The 21,099-nt window shown below is 37.0% G+C and overlaps 1 protein-coding gene across 5 annotated transcripts; it reads left to right on the plus strand.

Moving 5' to 3' along the window:
• The first annotated feature begins 9,158 nt into the window (after positions 1-9,158).
• On the plus strand, positions 9,159-20,977 carry PACRGL (parkin coregulated like). 5 transcript variants are annotated; one of them, XM_062636497.1, is made up of 8 exons: positions 9,159-9,246; positions 12,103-12,251; positions 13,637-13,704; positions 14,764-14,854; positions 15,214-15,348; positions 16,720-16,827; positions 17,817-17,897; positions 20,037-20,977. In XM_062636497.1, the coding sequence occupies exons 2-8, from the start codon at positions 12,120-12,122 to the stop codon at positions 20,091-20,093; spliced, it is 672 nt and encodes a 223-aa protein (XP_062492481.1). In that variant the 5' UTR covers positions 9,159-9,246; positions 12,103-12,119; the 3' UTR covers positions 20,094-20,977. The 5 variants fall into 5 exon arrangements, with proteins under 5 accessions (XP_062492481.1, XP_062492482.1, XP_062492478.1 ...); XM_062636498.1 differs by lacking the exons at positions 9,159-9,246; positions 20,037-20,977 and adding exons at positions 9,258-9,532; positions 18,247-18,745; XM_062636494.1 differs by lacking the exon at positions 9,159-9,246 and adding an exon at positions 9,259-9,532.
• Positions 20,978-21,099: the final 122 nt, after the last annotated feature.

Genomic DNA, 21,099 nt, shown 5'->3' on the forward strand with positions numbered 1-21,099 from the left:
TATTCATGGCTAGGATGCAAAATGTTGTTGGAAGTAATAGATCAGATCAACAATGGAAATCCAAGAGCAGATTTAAATATCGCCTTTTCACTTTAAGAATAAATTATTGAATAAATTCCTAAGCTATATCATAAAACCAAGTGCAAATTTGCACCTTGGTGGAGAAGGACAGTGTAAATAATATTATTATTATTTGAGTTAAAGAAATAATATACATGCTGAAAAATCACTCAAGTGGTGTGGCATTTCATGACACGGACTCAAGTTGATGCAGAGACTCAAATCCTCGTTTATTACCACCAAGCCCTTTTTATCCCCTTGTTTGGTACTTTCCCAACCTGCACATACATACAACATTCAATCTCATTGGCCACTGTGAAACTCTCCAGGTAAATAGTCCAATCACAGTGTTTCAGACCCTCTCACAATCCCCACATCCTCTGGCCTCCAACTGAGATTCCCGCCACAACTACATCCCGGCCCATCCTCCCAAGGCTTGCTTGTTTACCTTCCCTGTCCTTCAAGGTTTCAGCTCATCGCCCCAGGGCTTGTCAAGCACCAAGGCCTCAGAGCTCATTCCTGAACTCTTTTTCATGGAAACCTTATTGCCTTCACTCCCCAGAATGTGGCACTTCTTGCCCTTGATAGATAATTAACACTCAGCAAAAGTCACAAAGCATTAAAATACCTACACGAACAAGAATGTAGCTAGTCAGAATAAACAAAACCAATCAACTGACCAAAAAACCTCCAACTGGTGATCTAACCTCCCACACACACTGCTTTTGTTCACTACTTTGTGGAATGCGCACAATATCTGCCCTAACAGATACAGTCCTTTTGTGAGTGTGCAAGGACACCTGTTTATTTACCGCTGTTCGTCCCTCACTGATTGCTTCACTTTTCAATGAATAATAATACCACTATTATTTACTAAGTCATCTTTAGAACACTGTTAACAGTTTCCAAGACTGAATACCATACTATAATCACTTTAGAAGTGCATTCTTAGTATGCTAAAAAAAAGTGAATGGACAAACAGGATGGAATAATACTACATTGCTCTGAAGAATATATTTTACCAATATTTTCATTGGAACACTGCACTTCCTAGATTGGGCTGGTAATGAAAATGGTGCCGTTTTCAGTTTTGTGGATAGAAACTTACACCTACAGTGACTGATAAAAGCATGTGAGAGGTGGGGCTGGAACAGGGAACAGACTAGAGTGTCCTGTCCAAAAATTCTATCTGTTTCCAGATGAGCAAAAGAAGCAAATAAGCAAAATAAACAGCAAAAGAATGAGGATAACAGGAGAGAACACCTTGAGGTCTTCTGTGTGTTGTAAAATTTCTATACACAGCGTGAGCTATCTGACAGTTACAAAGCACACTCTGGCCCACTACAGACTGAACTGCTTTACATTACTGAATAGAAAAACTGTTATAATTAAACAAACTGTAATTTTGCAGACTGTCTGGAAAAGTTAAATGCTAAAGAAGTTTGGGACTCTAGGAACAAAGAGAGGGTACTGAGAATCTGGGAAGTGACACCATATTTTTCATTAACTAGCCAAAATACATCCTGTGGAATGACATAAACTTTTCCTATCCTTGCTTTAACCTTGAAAAAACTTGAGTAGAAGCACTGTTTGATATGACTTAAAGCTAGCAGGTATCAAATTCACAATCAACATGAAAAGGAGAGTGTGAGCCATGAGACACCTCGTGAATACTAATAGTCTCCTGAGGTTCAACAGGAGAAACCCAGATGAGAGAAACCCATTGAAGATTACTGAATATGCAGCAGTCATCCCTGGCTCAGGATGTTCCTGAATGGCAAATGGCTGAAAGCTGGGAGAATACTCAAGGGAAATGTAATGTACAGTTGCTATGGTTCACATAGGCTTCTGTAGGCACCCTCTTTGGCTGTCTCAGATGGGACACTTAACTACAGGACACTGATGTCTTAATCTTTGATCTGACCCAGTGTTTAATCACATTCTTTCAGTTAGACAGAACACGCAATACTTTTTAAATGATTTTTTGGTGAGGTGGCAAGTTCATAGTAGTTTTTTTTTTAATACACAGGTCTCTTGTGAACATAATTACCTTTCAAAACTCAAAGCTGATAAATGATACACTTGCCACTTGTCTCATGGCAAATACCTGCACCAGACAGGCTCTCAGTAAGCTTCCTCTTTTGCACCCCATACTGCATAATTATTAGTTTTTATCCTACAGAGACTACCAAATTTCCAGGTTATCACATTCCCAGCCTCTCTTACAAGCACACTACTCTTTTCAACCTGCTCTTGAGATTAGTCCTACATGCTGCAGCACCTTCCACAGGGATATCAGCCCATGAGTTTCACCAGCCAACCCAAACATGTGGGATGATGTTAGCATTCAGTGACAGCAGTGCAGTCTGCAGAACAGCAGTGCAGTGAGGTACTCATTCTGTACCTTTACCCTTCCCATTCTTTCCTTTTCCTTTCTCAAAAATATACATGCTTATATTCTGCTATTTCAAATAAAGACTATGGGAGTGTGCTATGATGATGAATATAGCAAAAGCTCCTGCCCCACCAATATCCCTCTAGTTTCTCTTTCCAGGTCTCTTTGCATATCAGAAAGTGAAACTGTGGAAAACCAAAATTATGTCTGAATTACAGGAAGTACAACCCATGAATAGAAGTCTAAAAGGCATGAGCATGCTGTGCTCTGCTTGTGGTTCCCTCCTGATATCCTCATTTTTTAATTTCCCCCCCTCTCTCTTCCTCTGCAACCCCACTGCACTGCTCCTTTTCCTCCCCCACCTTCCACCACCCTTTCCTAGAAAGGTATTATTTTTCTTCTTTTTGTTTCTTTTTCCTGGTTTGTTTGTCTCTTTGTTTGTTTTACGGAGTCTGAATTCATCTTCCTCTGAAATCCAGTAGAGAAAGTGACAGCAGTACAGTATTACACCCCCACTCCTGTGTGCAAGGGACAGAGGGGCTTGTGGGCTGTTGCTACACCACTTTCTGAAAAGAGTAAAGATGAAAACTATTACTATTACTATCACCACCACCTTTGATTCTACCTGTATTACCACAGCTCCCATCCTTATCACCATCACTACAGCCAGCACTCCTAGGCTGTTACTAGTCCTCAGCCACGAACTTGAATTGAGTTCTATGGACCTTAAGTCTGTCTTTCAAGCCTTCTCTATATCATAAAAAACATACTTTTTCTTACCATCCCTGGACTTACTAACTCAAGTACCTGCTGTGCTTGGTGTGTGGAGGACATTAAATGCTTTTGTGAGGCAGTACATCCAAGCTGTGTGTGCCTCAGAACACAGCCTGATGCTCTTGCTGCCCCTCACCCTTATGTCTGATCCACCAAAAGGAACCTCATGGACTCAGGGAAAAGCTGAAAGATCTGTTAACGTTATAAAAGACAACACTGTGCCCAGCTACAGCTTCTGCAGAGATATTTTTGGTTAGCCAGGGCAACAACACCTCTGCCCCAGCATGTTCTCTGTAGACCAAGAAGTCCTAAATACATGGATTTATTCTTGCTGTTGGGGAAAGAAAAAAAAAAAAAGGAAAACCAACCAAAAAAGCAGCACTCTTGTGATGTCTTGTTAACTCATGGGCAACTTTTTCACATTTACTATTGTTTACCTCATTCTGTACAGGCCTATAAAGCCCAGTAGACTTGCTCTTAATCAATGCTTTATATACCGCTACTGATCCGTGCCCTACAGTGGGGAAAAAAGAATAGTAAAAGGTTTCCTAACAAAGAACACAATTTCTCTGACAACTGAACTGTGGAATACTTCCATTTCCACTTAACAAACTCCTCTATTTTGCCACCCTTGATATTTGAAGTAACACAAAACTTTGCGTTTTCCCTTGTTTCTCTCACCAAACCAAGGGACTACAGAACACAGAGCAGCAGCTTTCCCAGAGAAACCGCAGAAACAGGAGGGCAAGACAGTGAATGATTGCCACCAAGTGGGAAAACAGAAAACTGCAGAGTGTGCCTCAAATGTTTATAGTTGTCTGTTCTTTTCTATGCAACCCTGACAGCGAAAACATGTCGGTCAACTCTCATAGCAGCACCCTAACAATCAGCTGCAAGTTTTCAACCTTTGCTTAATTATTTTGCTAAGTAGAATTTATATTATGATTATCCTTCTTTAGAAATTTAGTAGAGAGATTTTATTTTCAAAAAATTATAAAAATTGATGTGCACAGTTAAAACCCATGCATGTCTGTCTTGCATTTAAAGAACATTATCCCATGAAAACTTTCTTGTATGCCTAAAAGCAAATTCCAGCTTCACAAAAATCAGCAGGAAGAGAATAATGGCATTCTCTGTGGGGGGAAGAGAAAGGCCAGCTTACTTGCTCTTTTTTTATTTGTGTAGTGTGGCACTCATCATACAAAACTATCTGCAATATAAAATAGTGGAGAACATTTCTCAATGCACCCAAAGTTGTAATAAAGTAGTCACCCTTGAATATTTGTCCATTTTTTAAAGGTAGATTCTGGTTTATACAGAGAACGTGCTGTTTCTAGTACTGTTACTATTTTCTGTGACACTGGGTACCAGTTCATCTTTCAGGATTCCTATGCTCACAGATACAGTCTCTCTCTATTTTTCAACTTACAGGTACTTGCACCTGTTTGGTCAAAAGCATAATTAATGAAAGTTGGTACTCTGGGGCAATCAGAGACATCCTAAAGCAGCCAAGAATAACACTTGGATATATCACCTTGTATTCCTCACATTTGAGAGGCAGGAGAGCCTGGATTCGAGTCTATGCTCCAAATCACGCAAAAGCAGATTTTTGAACCTGAGTTTTCCATAACCCAGTAAGCCCTCTAGCACTGCTTCCAAAACTTTTTGTTAGCTTTGAGCATTTTGAGCACTGTAAACTCCAGACAAGAATTCACAGATATATATCCAATTCCCTCTTTTCTTTCCCCCAAGTGCTTGGCACCTACTTTCCCTGAAACCACAGCTTTCTTGTTAATGTTCCCCATAAGCTACTGCTGGCCACTGCCTGCTTACCTTCGGTACTTTCTGTGAGTCTTGTTCTTAGTTGTTTACCTATTGACGTTTTGTGGTAAGGACTCCTTAAACAAATTAGGACTCAAGATTCCAGTGAACAGCAGGGAGGCAGGAAATCAAATCTCATAAAACTTGGATTTAGATCCAGGGATTCAAAGAAATATAGATTCCTAACTGTTACTTTTTTGACTGTGGGAATGGATCTTTCTCCATAAATAAGCAAAGTACTTTTACAGAAGTAGCTGTGATTGTGCCACCATCTGAGAGATGGCAATGGAACGAATTGTTCTTCCTGAAAAATTGGCATCACCAGAATAAAGAACAAACTGAACTGCCATTATTGATGGCAATATGAAAATTTAGAAGAATCAGAAAGAAAACAAACAAATCCTGATATATCTCATTTTAATCCTAATTTCATTTTTAAGGCAGTACAGTTCATTGGTATGTGGGTATAAGTGGTCTATTTTGGCTTCTGACAGTACGAGCTAACTACAGGAGATAGGAATGTTGGGTTTGTATGGTCATAAGTGCAAGATGAATAAAAGTATAACCAAACAACTGCACAGCTGTTTTAAGCACTTTCACAAGTAATGAAAAGTTCCTAAATTTGGGTGTCATGGTTGCATGCATTTTTGTTACTCTGCAATACGAAAACCTGAAAGTATTCCTTGGATCAGTCTGGTTCTTGGGAGTTTGCCTGCAAATTTTCCACAGGACTTTGATCTGCTAATCCAAAATCCTTACAGCAATTCAGCACTTAACAATAGGTGATCAAGTAATTACTAGTGTGTTACAGAAAAAAATATTAAGCTATCCAGTAATATCTATGGTTTGTTACCTGGAATCCTTCAATTTAAACAGCACTATTTTCACCAATTTTCGCTGAGGATATAAGGGAACATTCACAGGTCTATCAATTTCTGACAGGCACTGAGGTAACCTTGACGATGCCTTGTCAATGAAAGTGCCTGGAACATCCAAATCTTTGCAGAGGAACCTAAAAGCTACAATTAAGCATCCACAGTCTATTCTGTAGCTCATATGTATTGACAAACCCTGTAAAATAACTCCTTTTTTATAGGGTACTATTTATAATGCATGCAGAGTGGTAAAGTCGGAATAAAAGCTCTGGGGAATGGTGTTTGAAGACTACCTGAGGAAAACACTCCTAGAGACTTGAGTTTCGAATGTGCACTTTTTGAGAGACCAGTGAGAATTTCTGACTTTTCAGTTACTGGAGAAATTAAAAAGGATTACCAAATATGTTGAGGAAACATATTTTGTTATTTTACTGTTCTTACTAGGTTGTAAGAGCTGTTAGCCTCCAACTGGGGTTAAAATTGCACTTGGTTTAGAAAAATTACAAAAATCCAAGTACCAAATCCCTTCCTTCCACATCCAAAAGTCTGTACTTGTGAAGAAATATTCTCTCCACCATTTCCCAATTGGCACTGGCCAAAGGCCAAGCCTAAACCATACAAAACAAATTAGCTTAAAAAAACACAAGTGTTCTCAGACAAAAAGACCTAACACGACTGTTTTATGTGATGTTCTATTAATTAGCCATAGCCCAGTAAACCTCAGTTTTAATTTCAGAAGCCTCAGAATTCATTTTGCTTTGCTGAATTCTCCTCCCCCTAAGCAATTAACTATTTAACTGTGACTAATGAAAAGTCAAATTGCATATTGGTTTTATCAGCAGTAATGGATAATTAACTAATCATTGGTTCTATTTAAGTTGGTTGAGTATTGTTATTATGAAAAACTAATCAGTGCAGAGTCAGCTTTCATTTTCAGATTTATAAATACTTACCTAACACACTCACATACATGTCAGTGACCACATTTCTTTTAATGATAAAATCTCCGTGCAAATTATTCATATTTTCGTCTTCTACTCACTTTCAATCATTTAGAGAGATTTATGGCAGTTAAATTAAACAAACTAAAAAATACATAATAGAGAAACTCACAATAACTGGAGCTAATGCTACACAAGTTTTGAGTAATAACAGCAGCTCATGACACCATATTTAAGACTACAAAGTGGTATCAACACAATGGAGAAAAACCTAAAATTTGTCATGTTTTGTTGAACTATACACAGTACAGATCTTACAGTATTTTTCCTTCTAAACTGTCCATCCACCAAATATGTTTAAAATGTCATAGACTAGATCCTACTACAACCATCAAAAATAGTGGGACACAGTATGAAAAGTATTTTATTTTAACAAAAACATTTTATTACAAGTATTTTGACCCATATTCCCCATGACAATATTCAGCAACACATCACCTCTCACTGCAAGGCAAGCAGTGTAGTCTGTATATTTAACATTAAACGTACAGCAAGACTCTCCGTTGTACCATATGCACCACCATACCATAACACTCTTTTATTTTTCATTTTTCATGAAACTGATTGAACTCTGAACTAAGCCCTGCTCTTGCACAGAGGCTGGAGTCTAACTCATCCTTTTACAACCCAGCCATTTCTGTGCCTCCAGGAACTCAGTGGGAGCTGCTGACCCCACAGAACTGATCAGTGGTATTTTGCTTCATGCAACACAGCAGTTCATACCTCCTACTGACTTCGGAATTGTACTACTGCTTTCTTCCACGCTTGAATGTAGTTGTAGTCTGCTCTGCACTCCCAAAGCAACTACATAAAATGTATAAAATGATACTAAACCACTGAGCTAAATATAAACCTTGCTCAGAAAAGCAGTTCTTTTTTTCTCATTATGGAGATGATCATGCTGGTCTGTATTTTGTAGTGTGATTTTCAAAGACTTGCACAGTCTGACTTAGAATTACTGGATTTTTCTAAGACCATTTACCAGCCTGTAAAATTTACGGATAAAAAAGACATACATTCCTCTATTGCCTTTACTACCGTGGAACAACACAATAATTTTGTGAAAGTACTGTAATGTCTGTTGGGTTTAGTTAAAAATACTTAGAAACAAAATAGAACTCTTCCCTTCTCCAGCATTATTGTTATATTTTTTTTTCCTTCTGTATTTCCAAAAGGCCTCTTATGCTAATGCATTCCAAAGGCATTCAATTATGCAGCCCTACTTTAACTCTGCAAATGTCCTCACTTACAACTTCCCATTAATGGCAGATACAAACTATTCATGTTGGAGAAAACTAATTATGAAATGCCAGCTTTTGCTAAACTCTAATGCCAATGGTAGTTTTCAAATAGTCAACAACTACTTTTCAACACTATCAGTGCATTCCCTTCTGGGTTTTTGTGGAAAACCAACAGAAAAGTTTCTGATTCACTTCTGCAGTCCCAGTCACTTCCTTGTTAAAAATTATGTAAATGAGAAAGAATGCAGTGGTGGAAAGGTTGTAACCCACACAATTCAAGCAAACCAAGAAAATATCTTGCTCGGAGATTTATTGTTGTGTGCATGAAAGAATAAACCCATCTCTTGAAGAAAGCAAGGAAGCTTTCTCATAATTCTTTGGGACCTTTTACCCAAAAGGTCATTTACCACATGTTGCATGAATAAACGCTGTATTCATGACAAGAGATTTCAGTATCATACGAGTGGATTAACTGGAGAAAAAAAACAAAACAAACCACACCTAAAAATTAACTATTGGAACAAAAAGGATCACAAATGGGAATGTCGCTCTGTCCCTGAAAGCCACACTTTTGTCACACATAAATAAAAGCAAAATAAAGTATTTCCCAAATCGCGTTTCCAATGGGAAACTATTAAGACAGTGGATAAAAATGAGTGGCAATGTCACCTGGAAATGCACCATACCCATTCTAATCACAAACACATATGGAGCCTTTTCATCTAATTTTTGCTCTTTCTTCAGCAAGTACTGATCTCTGATCAGTTGAAGCCGGTGCCCCAGCTCCTGGCACTTCCTGGCAACCGAGCTGCCCCGGCAGACTCGCCCCCACACCGTCCAGCACGGCAGGACGGCGCCGGGGTAACCCCAGGCCGCCGGGGCAGCCATAGCAGCTCAGCGGTCATCGTGCTTGGTCACCGCTGAGTGCCACTACTCCGTTCCGCCGCGGGCGCCGCCTGCCGAGGAAGATTGGCCTCTCGGACGCCCGTAGTTTCCGTGGCAACCGTCAGGAAGCGTCGTAGGTCTACGTATCGTGCGGCCGGCACAGGCCGGGCCCGCGGGGAGCCTTCGGAGGGGCCGTAAGGATCGGGAATACTGCTGCCCATCGGGCCGGTGGTCCCCTCTGGCTGCCTTCATCTAGGCTTCCCCGCGAGAGAGCGGGAGCTGCGGGAAAGGGAGAGGCCCCCGAAGAGGGGTGCGCGTCCAGCGTCTCACAGGGTCTTTTGGTGTCCCGTGGAGAGGATCGGACCTGCGGCTCTGTGGTGACTGCCGGAGCTTTGCCTTTTAAGCCTCTTGGAGGTGCTTGGTGCCCCTTACTTTTTTCTCTCTCTGCCCTAGCTGCGCTCCGGGAGAGCTGACACCGGGGTAAGGGAACAACCTCGCCTTTAAAATCGTACTTACTTTCATTCCGCCTTTCTTAAGTGACTTCTAGAACCCAAACTCCAGGAGGCACTTTTCCTGCTTTGGAAGACGTTTTTTAAAGGTGCCTTTTCTATTTCTGTTCGAGGGTTTCTGCCCTTTGTTTGAAGTCTGTCCTCTGCCAGTAGGATGGTTCACTTCTGTACCTCGTGTGTCAGTTGTTTGACTCACAGCTATACTTCTGCTCTCTGCTCTCTCTACAAATGCATGTGGCTCTCCCAGCTCTTGATTACACAAGAACTTTCATCTTGCGCTGAAAACTAAGGCCTCCTTTGGAAAAGTCCTTTTTCCACTCTCTGCCACCTCCTCCTCTGCCAATACATAGGCATGTTGTCTCAATTTAGTTTTTACAAAACCCTTGTCACTGTACTCAAGTCCCAGAGGGCTAACATTGTTCCTGCCTGTTGTCACGGCCTTTATTGTTTACTTTAACTGATGGTAGCTTTTTAAGTGCGTCAAGATTTTGTCATTATTTAAAATCTTAGTAAAGACATTGGCATGCATCTCAATTACTTCTTGGAAAAGAAAAGAATTTGAATACATCTGAATTACTTCTGAATACTTTTCTGAGAAAAACATATTGTTAATAGCAAGATGACTGCATTATGAGCAATTGTACATTGAGAGGGTTGACGCTGATAGCACTATTTTGTGATATATAATGCTAATGTCAAGAATTTATCTGGTGTTTTTATAGTGTAAAGCCATTTTGATTCTTATTTTTTTGATAGTTAAAAATGTGTTTTCGGACACTAGTGTGATTAGAGTTTTGTGATAATGAGCTGGCACTTAACAAAATCACTAAATTTTCTTCCTATGTTATTGTTTATCTTTTAGGGCTTCAGATTATTTCTGGGTTTAATGATCTGTGCTTTACAAGCAGAACGGTTCCCATAAGTGTCATGTAAGTTTTTGAATGCTCCGAAGAGACTTAATTGTCTAATTGTGATATGTTACTTCTTCTTTTAAAAAGACTGTCACTAGAAAATTATTATTATGAACATGGTAGGAAAAAGAAAACAAGATCTGCAGTGGGTGAACTGATGTGCATCACTAGTCCTGATCAAATAATCAATCAAGAAGCATCGATTTATATGTTCAATTTTAGTTTTGCTTTGTATTTGTATTTTAAAAAATACGGTGATCATTATTGCATGTTGTTTTTCAACATTCGGTAAAAACAGACATCAGGTTTCATTCTTTTTTGCAAGTCATAAGGGCATAGCATACTATGTAAGTGCTGGGACCTTATCACTTCTTACCAGAAGCAGAAATAATCCTAAAGATTTGGAAATAATCCTAGTACTTGACTAGAAATTCTGTTTGGAGGGAAGAATTAGAAGCTAAGCAAGGGCTGCATGTACAGGATTCTGGCAGAGATTAGGGCAGGTGGTTTATAAAGCTGAGGGCGTGGAAGCAGCATAGAAAAAAAATCAGCCACTCTAGTTCATCATTATCTCAGTGTTTGGAATGTAATCATGTTGTAGACAAAAACAGGTGTCATCAACATCAAAGGTGATGACTGGATGGCAAGCACCATGCTCATCCTTGTGGCAATATTTGTTTGTGTGTATTATTTAATTGGCTTCCCATTGTTTTGATTTCTATACAATGTCATTTTTTGTTTATGAAAGGAATGTAATTTCTTATTTATTATTTTTTTTTTCTCCACCCGGACTGCACTGCAGCATAAATTACTGAACATTACAATATTCAGAACTAGCATTTTCACATTTTATAATTTTATTAATGTTTGGAAACCTCTTGCCAGGTTTATTCATCAGTGTCAGGCTTGGCAAGTTAAAAGGCGGTAGACTATTAATTTTATCAGGGACATTTTAACCCAATTACAAACATATATAGTAACACCTGTTAATGCTGGTGCGTTAACATTTAGAAGATATGTATACCTAAATCAGTATTTAAGGATGTATACAGAAAGCTATTTTTGCATTCTTTTTAAGAAAATATTTTTAATTCTTCTTACTGAATGAATTAGAATTAATTTTCTGTGTTCTTCCTTTTCTGCTTTTTATTTCTGTTCTCTTGTGTTACTGATTCTGCTTTGTTTTTTTATGTTCTTAATCCACTTGCTCTTCTGTTCATTCCTTCATCCTGGCTATTCCTCAGATTGTTACTGTCCTCTGCTGTTACTTTACTCAACCAACCTATTTCACTGCTGGCTGTTCTGCTGAGCACCGTAATACTGCTGAGATTTCTGTAGGCTACCCTAAAAGCAAACTGTAGCTGATTTCACTTTTGCTGCAGGTGTCAAAGTGCAGAAGTAAAGGGGAGGATTAGGAAATGTGTGTATTTGACAGATGGAGTGACAAGACTGTCATAATTATCCCATGTACTGCGTAAGATGTGTAAGAATAAGCATTTGTTTTCTAGTACACTTACTGAGATTTTCTTGATTGATTGTTCATGTCAGTCTTCAGGTTTGGGGATTTTAACACTTGACAGTCATATAAGAATGAAAATTATTATATGTTTTTAATCTTTATCATTTCTAGAAAGCAATGTTTTCAGAATGTCATCAGGCATCCAAATAAAACCTAAGACTGCAGTACAGAAGAGCAAGACATCTCCTTTGCCACATTCTCCACAACCTGCAACTAAACCAAAGCCTAGTGACAAGCTGAATCCTAAAACTATTGATCCAGTATGTATAAAATCATAGAATCATAGAATGTTTTGGGTTGGAAAGTATCTTAAGATCATCTGGTTCCAATCCCCCTGCCATAGGCGGGGACACCTCACACTAGAGCATGTCACGCAAGAGTCTGTGCATCCTGGCCTTGAACACTGCCAGGGATGAAGTATAGGTGATGGGTTTTCTGTTTGTTTTAAACAGTTCTCCTGTCAGAAGAAATTTCATTGCTGTATGAAATACATGCAGGACATTCTTTTTCTGGTCCTGTTGTGTAAATTTAAACTAAGCTTTTGTTATTAATCATACATTCCCTAATTTCTAAGCATAAAGGCCTGAGAAGTAAATATGCTTATTACTTTTTTTAAAGAAGGGGAAAAGGGGGCTTGGTACAGTTGTGGCATGGATGGTGACATTTTTATTTTATGCGTGCTTTTGCCCTGAAAAAAGATTTAGAACTAATTGTTAAAAAGGGTTGGAGTTCATTTGGTATAGTTATAAATTTTGACACCTGCTACTTTACAGGAGCTAATTCCAGTTATGCAGCGAAACCAAGAATCAGGTATCATCTTGATGATCGTCAAGAACTCATAAAATCTAGCAAAATAGAGCATTACTTGAAGCTCGCAAGTACTGTGAATATGTAATACTTTATGAAGAATTTGGGTTCTCAGGAGAAGACTGATGAAAGTTGTTTATTCACATAGACTTGAAAAGAAGGCATTTAATCTGAAAAGTAGCATTGAATGATCATGCTAACAAATATCATAGTTCATATACATAAGAAGCATGTAGGTGATAAAAGCCAAATTTGGATAGGCTTTCCTCCTGTGAAGCTGCTAGTTTCCTTCTCCAGTGAGTCTTCCCTAGATTCTCAGCCAATGTGAACCTTGCTGATGATTTCAGGGACCTTATACTGTCTTACCCAACATTTGGAGTTTCTCCCACATCTTTCCATTTGTCCTTTTGTCTCTACTTGGGTCAAGATGGCACTGGAGTTCATGCCTTCTGCATGTTACCAATATACCAACAATAAGAGCATCAGGAAAGTGGGATGTCCTTAAATCAACTAAGGAGAAAACCTGTACGATTTTTGATTTAAGATTTGCAAGAGAAAATAGAAATACTGGGTATTCCAGTAGGACAGCTCTGATCCTACATTATTTACTAATTTTTTCAACTTCCTAGCCAGATAATTCTGAAAAGCAGTTTTCTGGTAAATGTAGCAAATATGTTTTCCACCCCCCATAGCTGCAGGGTTGGGGAATTGTATTCGTTTTAGATTCATATGACTAAGTTCCTTCTATTTGTAAACTGGAGTTGTAACATATTCATAAGAGTTGTCAAACATTGTTATTAATAAATAATGCTTTTTTTTTGTTTTTCTGTGGTCACAGTTTGGTGCTTATTCTCGTCCAGCTTCTGCATTTGCTGCTATATACGCTAAAGGTGGCATTCCGTGCAGGTGGGTAGGCTTTGTTTATTTTTTTACCAAGTATATGATGGTTAGGTAGAATTACACAGGTTGAAATACATCTATTCATGTTTGATCTTTTAGTTAGGCTGTTTGATTCCATTCATTTCTGAAAAGATTTCTGATATTTACCTCTTTTCAGAACAGAAGGCAATTTTTCATGTCTTTGAAATTGCCTTCTTTTGGTTCTGTTTTTTTTTTTTTTGCTATGTTGTGCGTTAATACCAAAGCTATTTTTTAAAAATGCAGCTAGGTGTTTGCAGGTTTGCTGAAGCTCTTTCATGAAAGAAGTTTATTTCTCCGGATAATGGTGTTTACTTCTCCCTACTAACAATAGAATACATGCCACTTTAGTAAGTAGACAACTTGCAGTGTTTTTTGTCTGGAGTAGTATAACAACTTTTCTTGAATGTTCCAATTCTGTAGTTGTCAGCAATATCACATGTTAACAAAACTACTAGTAATTAATAGTTTGTGGTTCTTTAAGTTACTTTTGTTTATTATATATTTGCCTAGTCAGTAAGCACTTTACTGTTTTGTAAGTGGATGCAAAATTACATAACAAAAATTTAAGTAATCATTCATGCATGAATATACATGTATAAAATAGTCATTAATACACAGCATTTTTATGTATCTTAGGAGTAACTGATGGATTCAAATATGATTTTCTTTTAGTTTCAATTGACTTCACCTACCAGTTGTTATTTGAGGAAAATGTTTATTTATATTTATCAAAATAAGTGACTTTGCAAGGAGAGCATCTTCTGTGTCATTATGAGAGGCATCTATACATTTTGTAATTTTTTTTTCTGATTTCTATGTGACTGGCAGCAGAATTTTGAAAAACACCATGTTTGGAAATGATAATAATTGCATTGTTAAATACTATTATCCATTTCACTAAGGACAGCAGTGCGTATTGAAATTATGTATATAAAATTTTAGTAATATTGCAAACCAATTTGTGATGTATTAGAAGTCAATAGTGTTAGCAATAAATTGTGTATTATTATATGTTAATTTGTTAAAACTTTTTTTTTTATATAGGTTAGTGCATGGATCAGTAAAGCACAGATTGCAGTGGGAATGCCTTCCTGAAACTGTTCCCTTTGATCCTCTTCTTGTGACATTGGCAGAGGTAAACTCAATTTTCTTGCAAAGTTAAGGATGCAGGATTTCCTAATTGAAAACAGCATTTTGTAACAAGTTAAGCAAGCTCTCTCAGACTCACCTCCTAGGGAAATTAAAAAAAAAAAATAATAATTATGAGGATCTTGTATGAATGAAGATGGGCAAGAACATTGCTATTTGTAGTTCTTTAGTTAAGAATATTCTCTGAGCAAAGTTGCAGTGGCTCCACATGGTGGAGTTAGTGTACTTTATGTTGTGAAGTGATGTAATAAAATCTAAACATCTTGCTGGTATGTGCAACTTTTTTATTGTTTTTGTTTAAAAGAAGACTGGCTGTTAAGCAAACATGTTTTACATTTGCAACAGGGTCTGAGAGAAACAAAACATCCCTATACGTTTGTTTCAAAGGAGGGTTTTAAAGAATTACTTATGATTGATGGTGCTACTGAAAAAGCAGTTCCCTTACTACCTCGTCTAGTTCCAGTCTTAAAGGCTGCACTGGTATGTCTTACTCTTCATGCAGATATTTTAATACAGGTTGTTTTGGGTTTGTTTTTTTTTATTGTTGTGCTGGTGAGGACTACATGGAAAATATTAACATGATAAGTCTATTTCATAGGCTTTTGGCTTCCAACCCAAATAATTCTGATACTCTGATTTAAAAATTCAAAACCTGCTACAAAGATAGAATATGCCAATGAGAAAAAGGGAAGAATACCATTAAAATCTCTGAGGTCATATTCTTAATTTTTTAAACGTTTTTAAGTTTTCTACTCATTCAGAAAATAAAGTGAGGTAAAAGTATGGTCCTCAAAGGTAATCTCTTTTGGATTTTTTTCATAACTTTCAGAGCTCTTTTCTGGTTTAGCTTCTTGCTGTCCTTTAATCTACCTGAGTATTAGTTCTGGTTTTATAGAGGTCACTGAAAGGTTGAAAATTCTTTGTGTTCTCAGATCAGAAGTGTAACAGATCAGAATTGTGTGTTATGAGTATCTTTGGTTCAGTTTGGAAGACAAATTAGAAAAAATATTCTTATGATATCCCATTACTGTTATTCATCTGGTAATTTTCATTGCTGCACTATTTTGGTATAAAGTCTTGTTAAACCTTCTACTACACAAGCAGCCGATGACTTCTAATTAACAAGAAAATGTTCAGGGCCCAAATATCAGAGTGGAAAAATAACTTTATATAAAGGTCAGTATTCGTACAAGAACAAAATAAATTGTTGTGAATCAATTTCTCTGCTAAGGGAAGAGTGAAATAACTAGACCATTAGAGAATTCAGGTAGAGAAGAACCTTCCAATGGGATTAACAAGAATGACAGAGCACCCTAGAAGTAGGTAACAGCCTGAGCATTGCTGCAGGTGACAGAGCTGGCAAGGGACTAAATTAATTGAGCCAGAAAGTCATTGGCTCCCGTGTTTCTCCAACAAAGACAATTATGGTTAAGTATTACGTAGATTCAGGGTACTGAATCCATTATATTTGTAACTAAAATGTCATCTCCCAATTTCAACATACCAGTATTTGAAGGGTTCTTTCTAATATGCTGGGAGCCCTGAAATTGTTGGTGTAGTAAACTGTTTGGTTTGCATGCCAAATTTTTTATTTCATCATTAACAAATTATTAGTTTCCTTGTTTCAAAAGAAAGGCAAGAATTTCTCTGACATTTTATGGATACTTTTGTACTCTAAAAATACATGGTTTTTAAATGTTACCTCTAGATACTAATATTGTTACATTGTACTTGATTTCTAAACTTGTAACATTATAGCAAGTAGCAGTTACACAGTAATTTTAATTTTTAAAAATAACTTGTGCATTTGTCTGAATATTGCTGATGGGATTTGTCTTTCCCCCTCTGGAGGCCCATTCAGATGATGAAGTATTTGGAAGAGGATTGGATGCTTTAGTTCAACTGAGTGCTGTGGTTGGCCCATCTCTTAACGATCATCTTAAGCATCTACTCACAAATGTAAGTTTTTACTGCTATAGTAAAATATGATCTGTATTTTTATGGTACTTTTGTTGAGAAGTTTACTATAATATCTGCATAGATACAGTACAACTCAAGTTCCATGAAAAACAAGCTTCATATATTCCCCTGTGTAAGTCCATAATTCTTTAATAATATGGGGACTTATAAAGTTCTAGCAAGGTCCAAAAACTGTTGTTAACATAAATTAGAGAATAGTGGAAAATAAAAATAATAAAAAGATGCAGCTTCAAGCCTGAGGTGAAATAGAGGCTGTGTTTTGAAGGGAAGTTTATGTTGAGTTTTGCATTTGAAGTGTGAACATTTTAACAGATCTGTGAGAGTTCCAATAAATTAACTTAAGCAAATATTCCCACTTCTTTCAGATGAGAATTCTGCACAAGGAATTTTTCATTAAATAAAATTAGAGGGAGATTATGGAAAGTATTTTTATACTGAGTCCTTCTGTAGACATCTTTCCTCTGTCAGATGGGCTTGTCATGGTTTCATTTAGCCTACTTCCAAAGTGTGATTTTACAGCAAAATAAAAGGACCTTTTAGGCATCCAGTGCAAAAGGGAGAAATTGCAGGAAGTTATTTTGTTGGGTTTTTTTAGCATTTCCACTATAATAAATCTTTTTCAGTGCACATGAAAAATGTGTAAACTTTTCATCTGGGCAACACTTTAAGAATTACTTTTTATAAGGTTGATAGGTCTTCAAAATTTGCTAAAAGAAAAATGAAGCATTTTTTGGCAAACAGTTGAGCTTTCTTTGAATTAACATTTCTCATCACTTAACATTTTATTCCTTTTACCTTCACTGAGTTCCATACTTTGACATCAGTGACAAGCTATAAAGTGGTTCCTTTTCATCTCTATTTCATCTTATCTGTGGAAATTTAAAGTAATAAAATAGAATTATATTGGCCTCTTTGCATCTACTGTACTACATTGTGCAACTAACCTTTTTATTTTACTTTTCCAATAGCTTTCAAGGAGATTAATGAACAAGAAATTTAGAGAAAAAATTACTGCTGCTTTACAGAAGTTGGAGCAATATGGTGGAAAGGTGAGCTGATCTCATGACTATTCTGTACTCTTCACATTTGAATGCAGCTTTGCCAGATCAGCTTCCATCTCTCTTTCAGATTTACCCCATTCTGAAAACTGCTTATTTTTACATGTCACTACTATTCATATATCATAAACCACAGAATTTTGCACTATGGCAATCAGCTGAGCTGTATTCCAGTCCATAGTGAAAGAGTTGTTTTAGTCTGTTGATATATTGAGTGGTAGCAGAAATGGCATTAAGTCTAGTCTGGATAATCCATATCCTGACAGTTAGGCTTTGTTGTAATCCATTATTTATATTTCACTTTTCATTTGTATTTTCCATTGTTTTAATCTCTGAGCAGGAAATTCAAGAGAATGTCTCAGTAAAATATTCCAAGGGATCCATACATATATAGGAATTTGCATGGCTGGACTCTTACAGAGCACCACATCAAGCCCCATTCAGGAGAGCTCTATTTTTTTGGAGCAAATGCACATACATGTGGATTCCTACCTATGATGTTTGCTTGGAACATTTTATTGTCCTTGGTGGGAAGTTTATACAAACTTAGTAGTTAAAAGAAATACTTGCTGCTCTTTCATGAAAATTTTCCTTTTCTGTAGAAAGACTTTTTTTTCACCCAGCGTTTGAACTGGTGTGACAAATGGGTTAGTTGTGTGGGGTAAAACCCAGGATGCCTAAGTCCTTACTCCAAGTAAGGCATTACAACACTTCTTAGAAAGTTAATGCTTATACTGAGGAGTAAAGCTTGTGAGCTCCTTGTACAGTCCATAGGGTAGGCTAGTTGCCTATGAAGAATGATCCAAGAATTCACCAAATGTCAACTAGTAAACAGCTTCCTCCCCTTCTGGAATATTGACACCTGAGTTGGGCTGGATGCACGCTATGCGTTCCTTTCTTTTGTGAGCCTACATACTTTTCTCAACAGGATTTGCTCTTTCTAAAAGAGACTTTTTTGCTGTTCTTGATGATGCCTGACCATTCTCACTAATAGCTTATTATGGAGATCACTTGCTGTGGAAATCAGATAGTCCCATTCCAGCCCACCTTGGTTAACATAGAGGTTAGATCTACAATTGCTATAAATTAAAAATAAAATATATTAAAAAAAAAAAGCTTTAAGTAGCAGATGGCAGAATATTTTTCTGCTGAACACTGTTGCCATTTTTTGTTGTGTTATACATGTGCAAAGAGAGAAGAAAAAAGAGTACTGGCTTGGATATTCATGTGGAAGAGAAAATACCGGCTTTCTTGACCCTATGAACACTTGCATGTATTATAGTAAATGGTCATTGGTAAAGAATAGGAATAACCTAAAGAGTAGGAACCATAAATATAGGTCTACTAGTTCTAAGTTTGTACTTCATTTTTTGTGTGTGTGCGTGTTCTCATGTTCATTTAAGGGCAAAATCAGTGTTTGTATTACAGACCTGAAAAACATCACAAATAAAGCAGCATGAGAGTTTTTTATTTAAATGATGTGAGACAGGAAAAGGAAAATTGCATCTCATCTTGATGATCTGAAAATTCAGTTCTAGATAATGTAACTAATCCAGAGAATCACTGACCTCTAATTCTTCTGTCTGTCCGCTGATTTATTGTAGTCTTATCATTTTTGTGAGTAGGTATTTCTGTAAGTCTTTTAGAAAAATACTATAATAAGATAAAACATAAACTGGAAACAAACTCCTAAGTTGTGATTGTACTCAATATTATATAATACAAGTAATGAATTTATAAAATTTCTATTCTACATGTGTTAAAATGTATATGATTCTTACTCTTATTGGAAGGCCCTTCCAGAGTATTACTTCTCTGTTTAAAAATCCATAGTATAGCATGTCTGTATTTATGCCCAGTTTTAGGTATGAATTTGCATATCTCTTCTGTTTGACGTTTACTCTCCAGCATTACCTATCACAGTGGTCCATTTTTTCAGTTCATTGTTGTCAGCATTTTTGACAGTAAATTTCTCAGGAAATAGCAACTTTTCATTTTTTTTTATGATTTGATTAATAATGAAGATAACTAAGTAAAAGTTGTGAATTATACAATTTATAGAGACTATATGAATGCTGTCATATGTAGTACTAGTGTTTCTTGTTTCAATTTGTTTTATTTTCTCAACAGGCGGCTACGGCTATCATCAAATCTAAAATTCCAACGTATTGTTCTGTCTCCTCTTAAACAAGAAAACTGTAGCAATTTGTACTGTAAAGTGAAGTTTGGAAAGAAACTGCCTGTGAATGTCACTGACACTTATTTGGGGTACGGTATAATCTCTTAAAATAATCACAACTCCTCAGTATGATGGAGAGTGGGAAAAGTCCTATCAATTTATGAATATGTAATTATGGAAGACAACTTTAAAAAAGTCTCTCTGTATTGGCTGCTGTTCGCATATGCATTGTGCTTACAATGACATTGACTAACTGACTATTATTTCAAAAGCAGAGTAAATATTGATTCTTATTTTGTTGTAAATTACAATGTCCTTTAATATGTCAGCAGCTTTTAATGTTTTGTACATGTGTGATGCAAAATAATTTGGCTTTAATTACTAAAATAGTATCTTATATATGTACACCCACTTTTCAGACACATAACTTATTTTGTGCTGCAGTCACAGCTGATGCATTTTGGGTTCATCAGGATTTACTGGGTTAGATGTAGAGCTATGAGAAATCATCTGGACTTCTTGAGAGTCAGCTTTTAAAGGTATGAATGAGAACACACTAAACAGGTAGCATGCAGTGCAAAACTGAACTTGCTCAGTGCATTATCAGCACATTGTTTTGAGAAGCTGGAGAAGTTTTGGAGAACACAACGCAGAGACATCAGGTTGCTCCATAGAGCCACAGCCTAGGTTTTGCTCAACCAATTATTTCCAGTTAGCTGGAAATCCAGTTAGCTGGCCTACTGAATGTAAGCAAGATGTATCAGGCAACTTTGGAGTATTTACATTGTGCGCCCTTTGCATTAAGTTCTGTAATGCCACAGATGTGCTTAAGACTAGCCTGTGAATTCAGCACCAGGCAAGCTAATACACTTCTGAATGTAGAAGCTATAAACGAGTTGAAGACAATAAAAAGATTGCAGAAGTCAGCTTACCTGGCTGTCAAGCCTTGTAGGGGGCAGCATTTCTCCATTAACATATTTGAACTTGATAAAATAATTCCTAACAGGTCTTGTA

This window comes from Pezoporus occidentalis, unplaced genomic scaffold, assembly GCF_034315485.1.
Source record: "Pezoporus occidentalis ecotype Australia unplaced genomic scaffold, CSIRO_AGI_Poc_V1 ctg48, whole genome shotgun sequence".
NCBI lineage: Eukaryota > Metazoa > Chordata > Aves > Psittaciformes > Psittacidae > Pezoporus > Pezoporus occidentalis.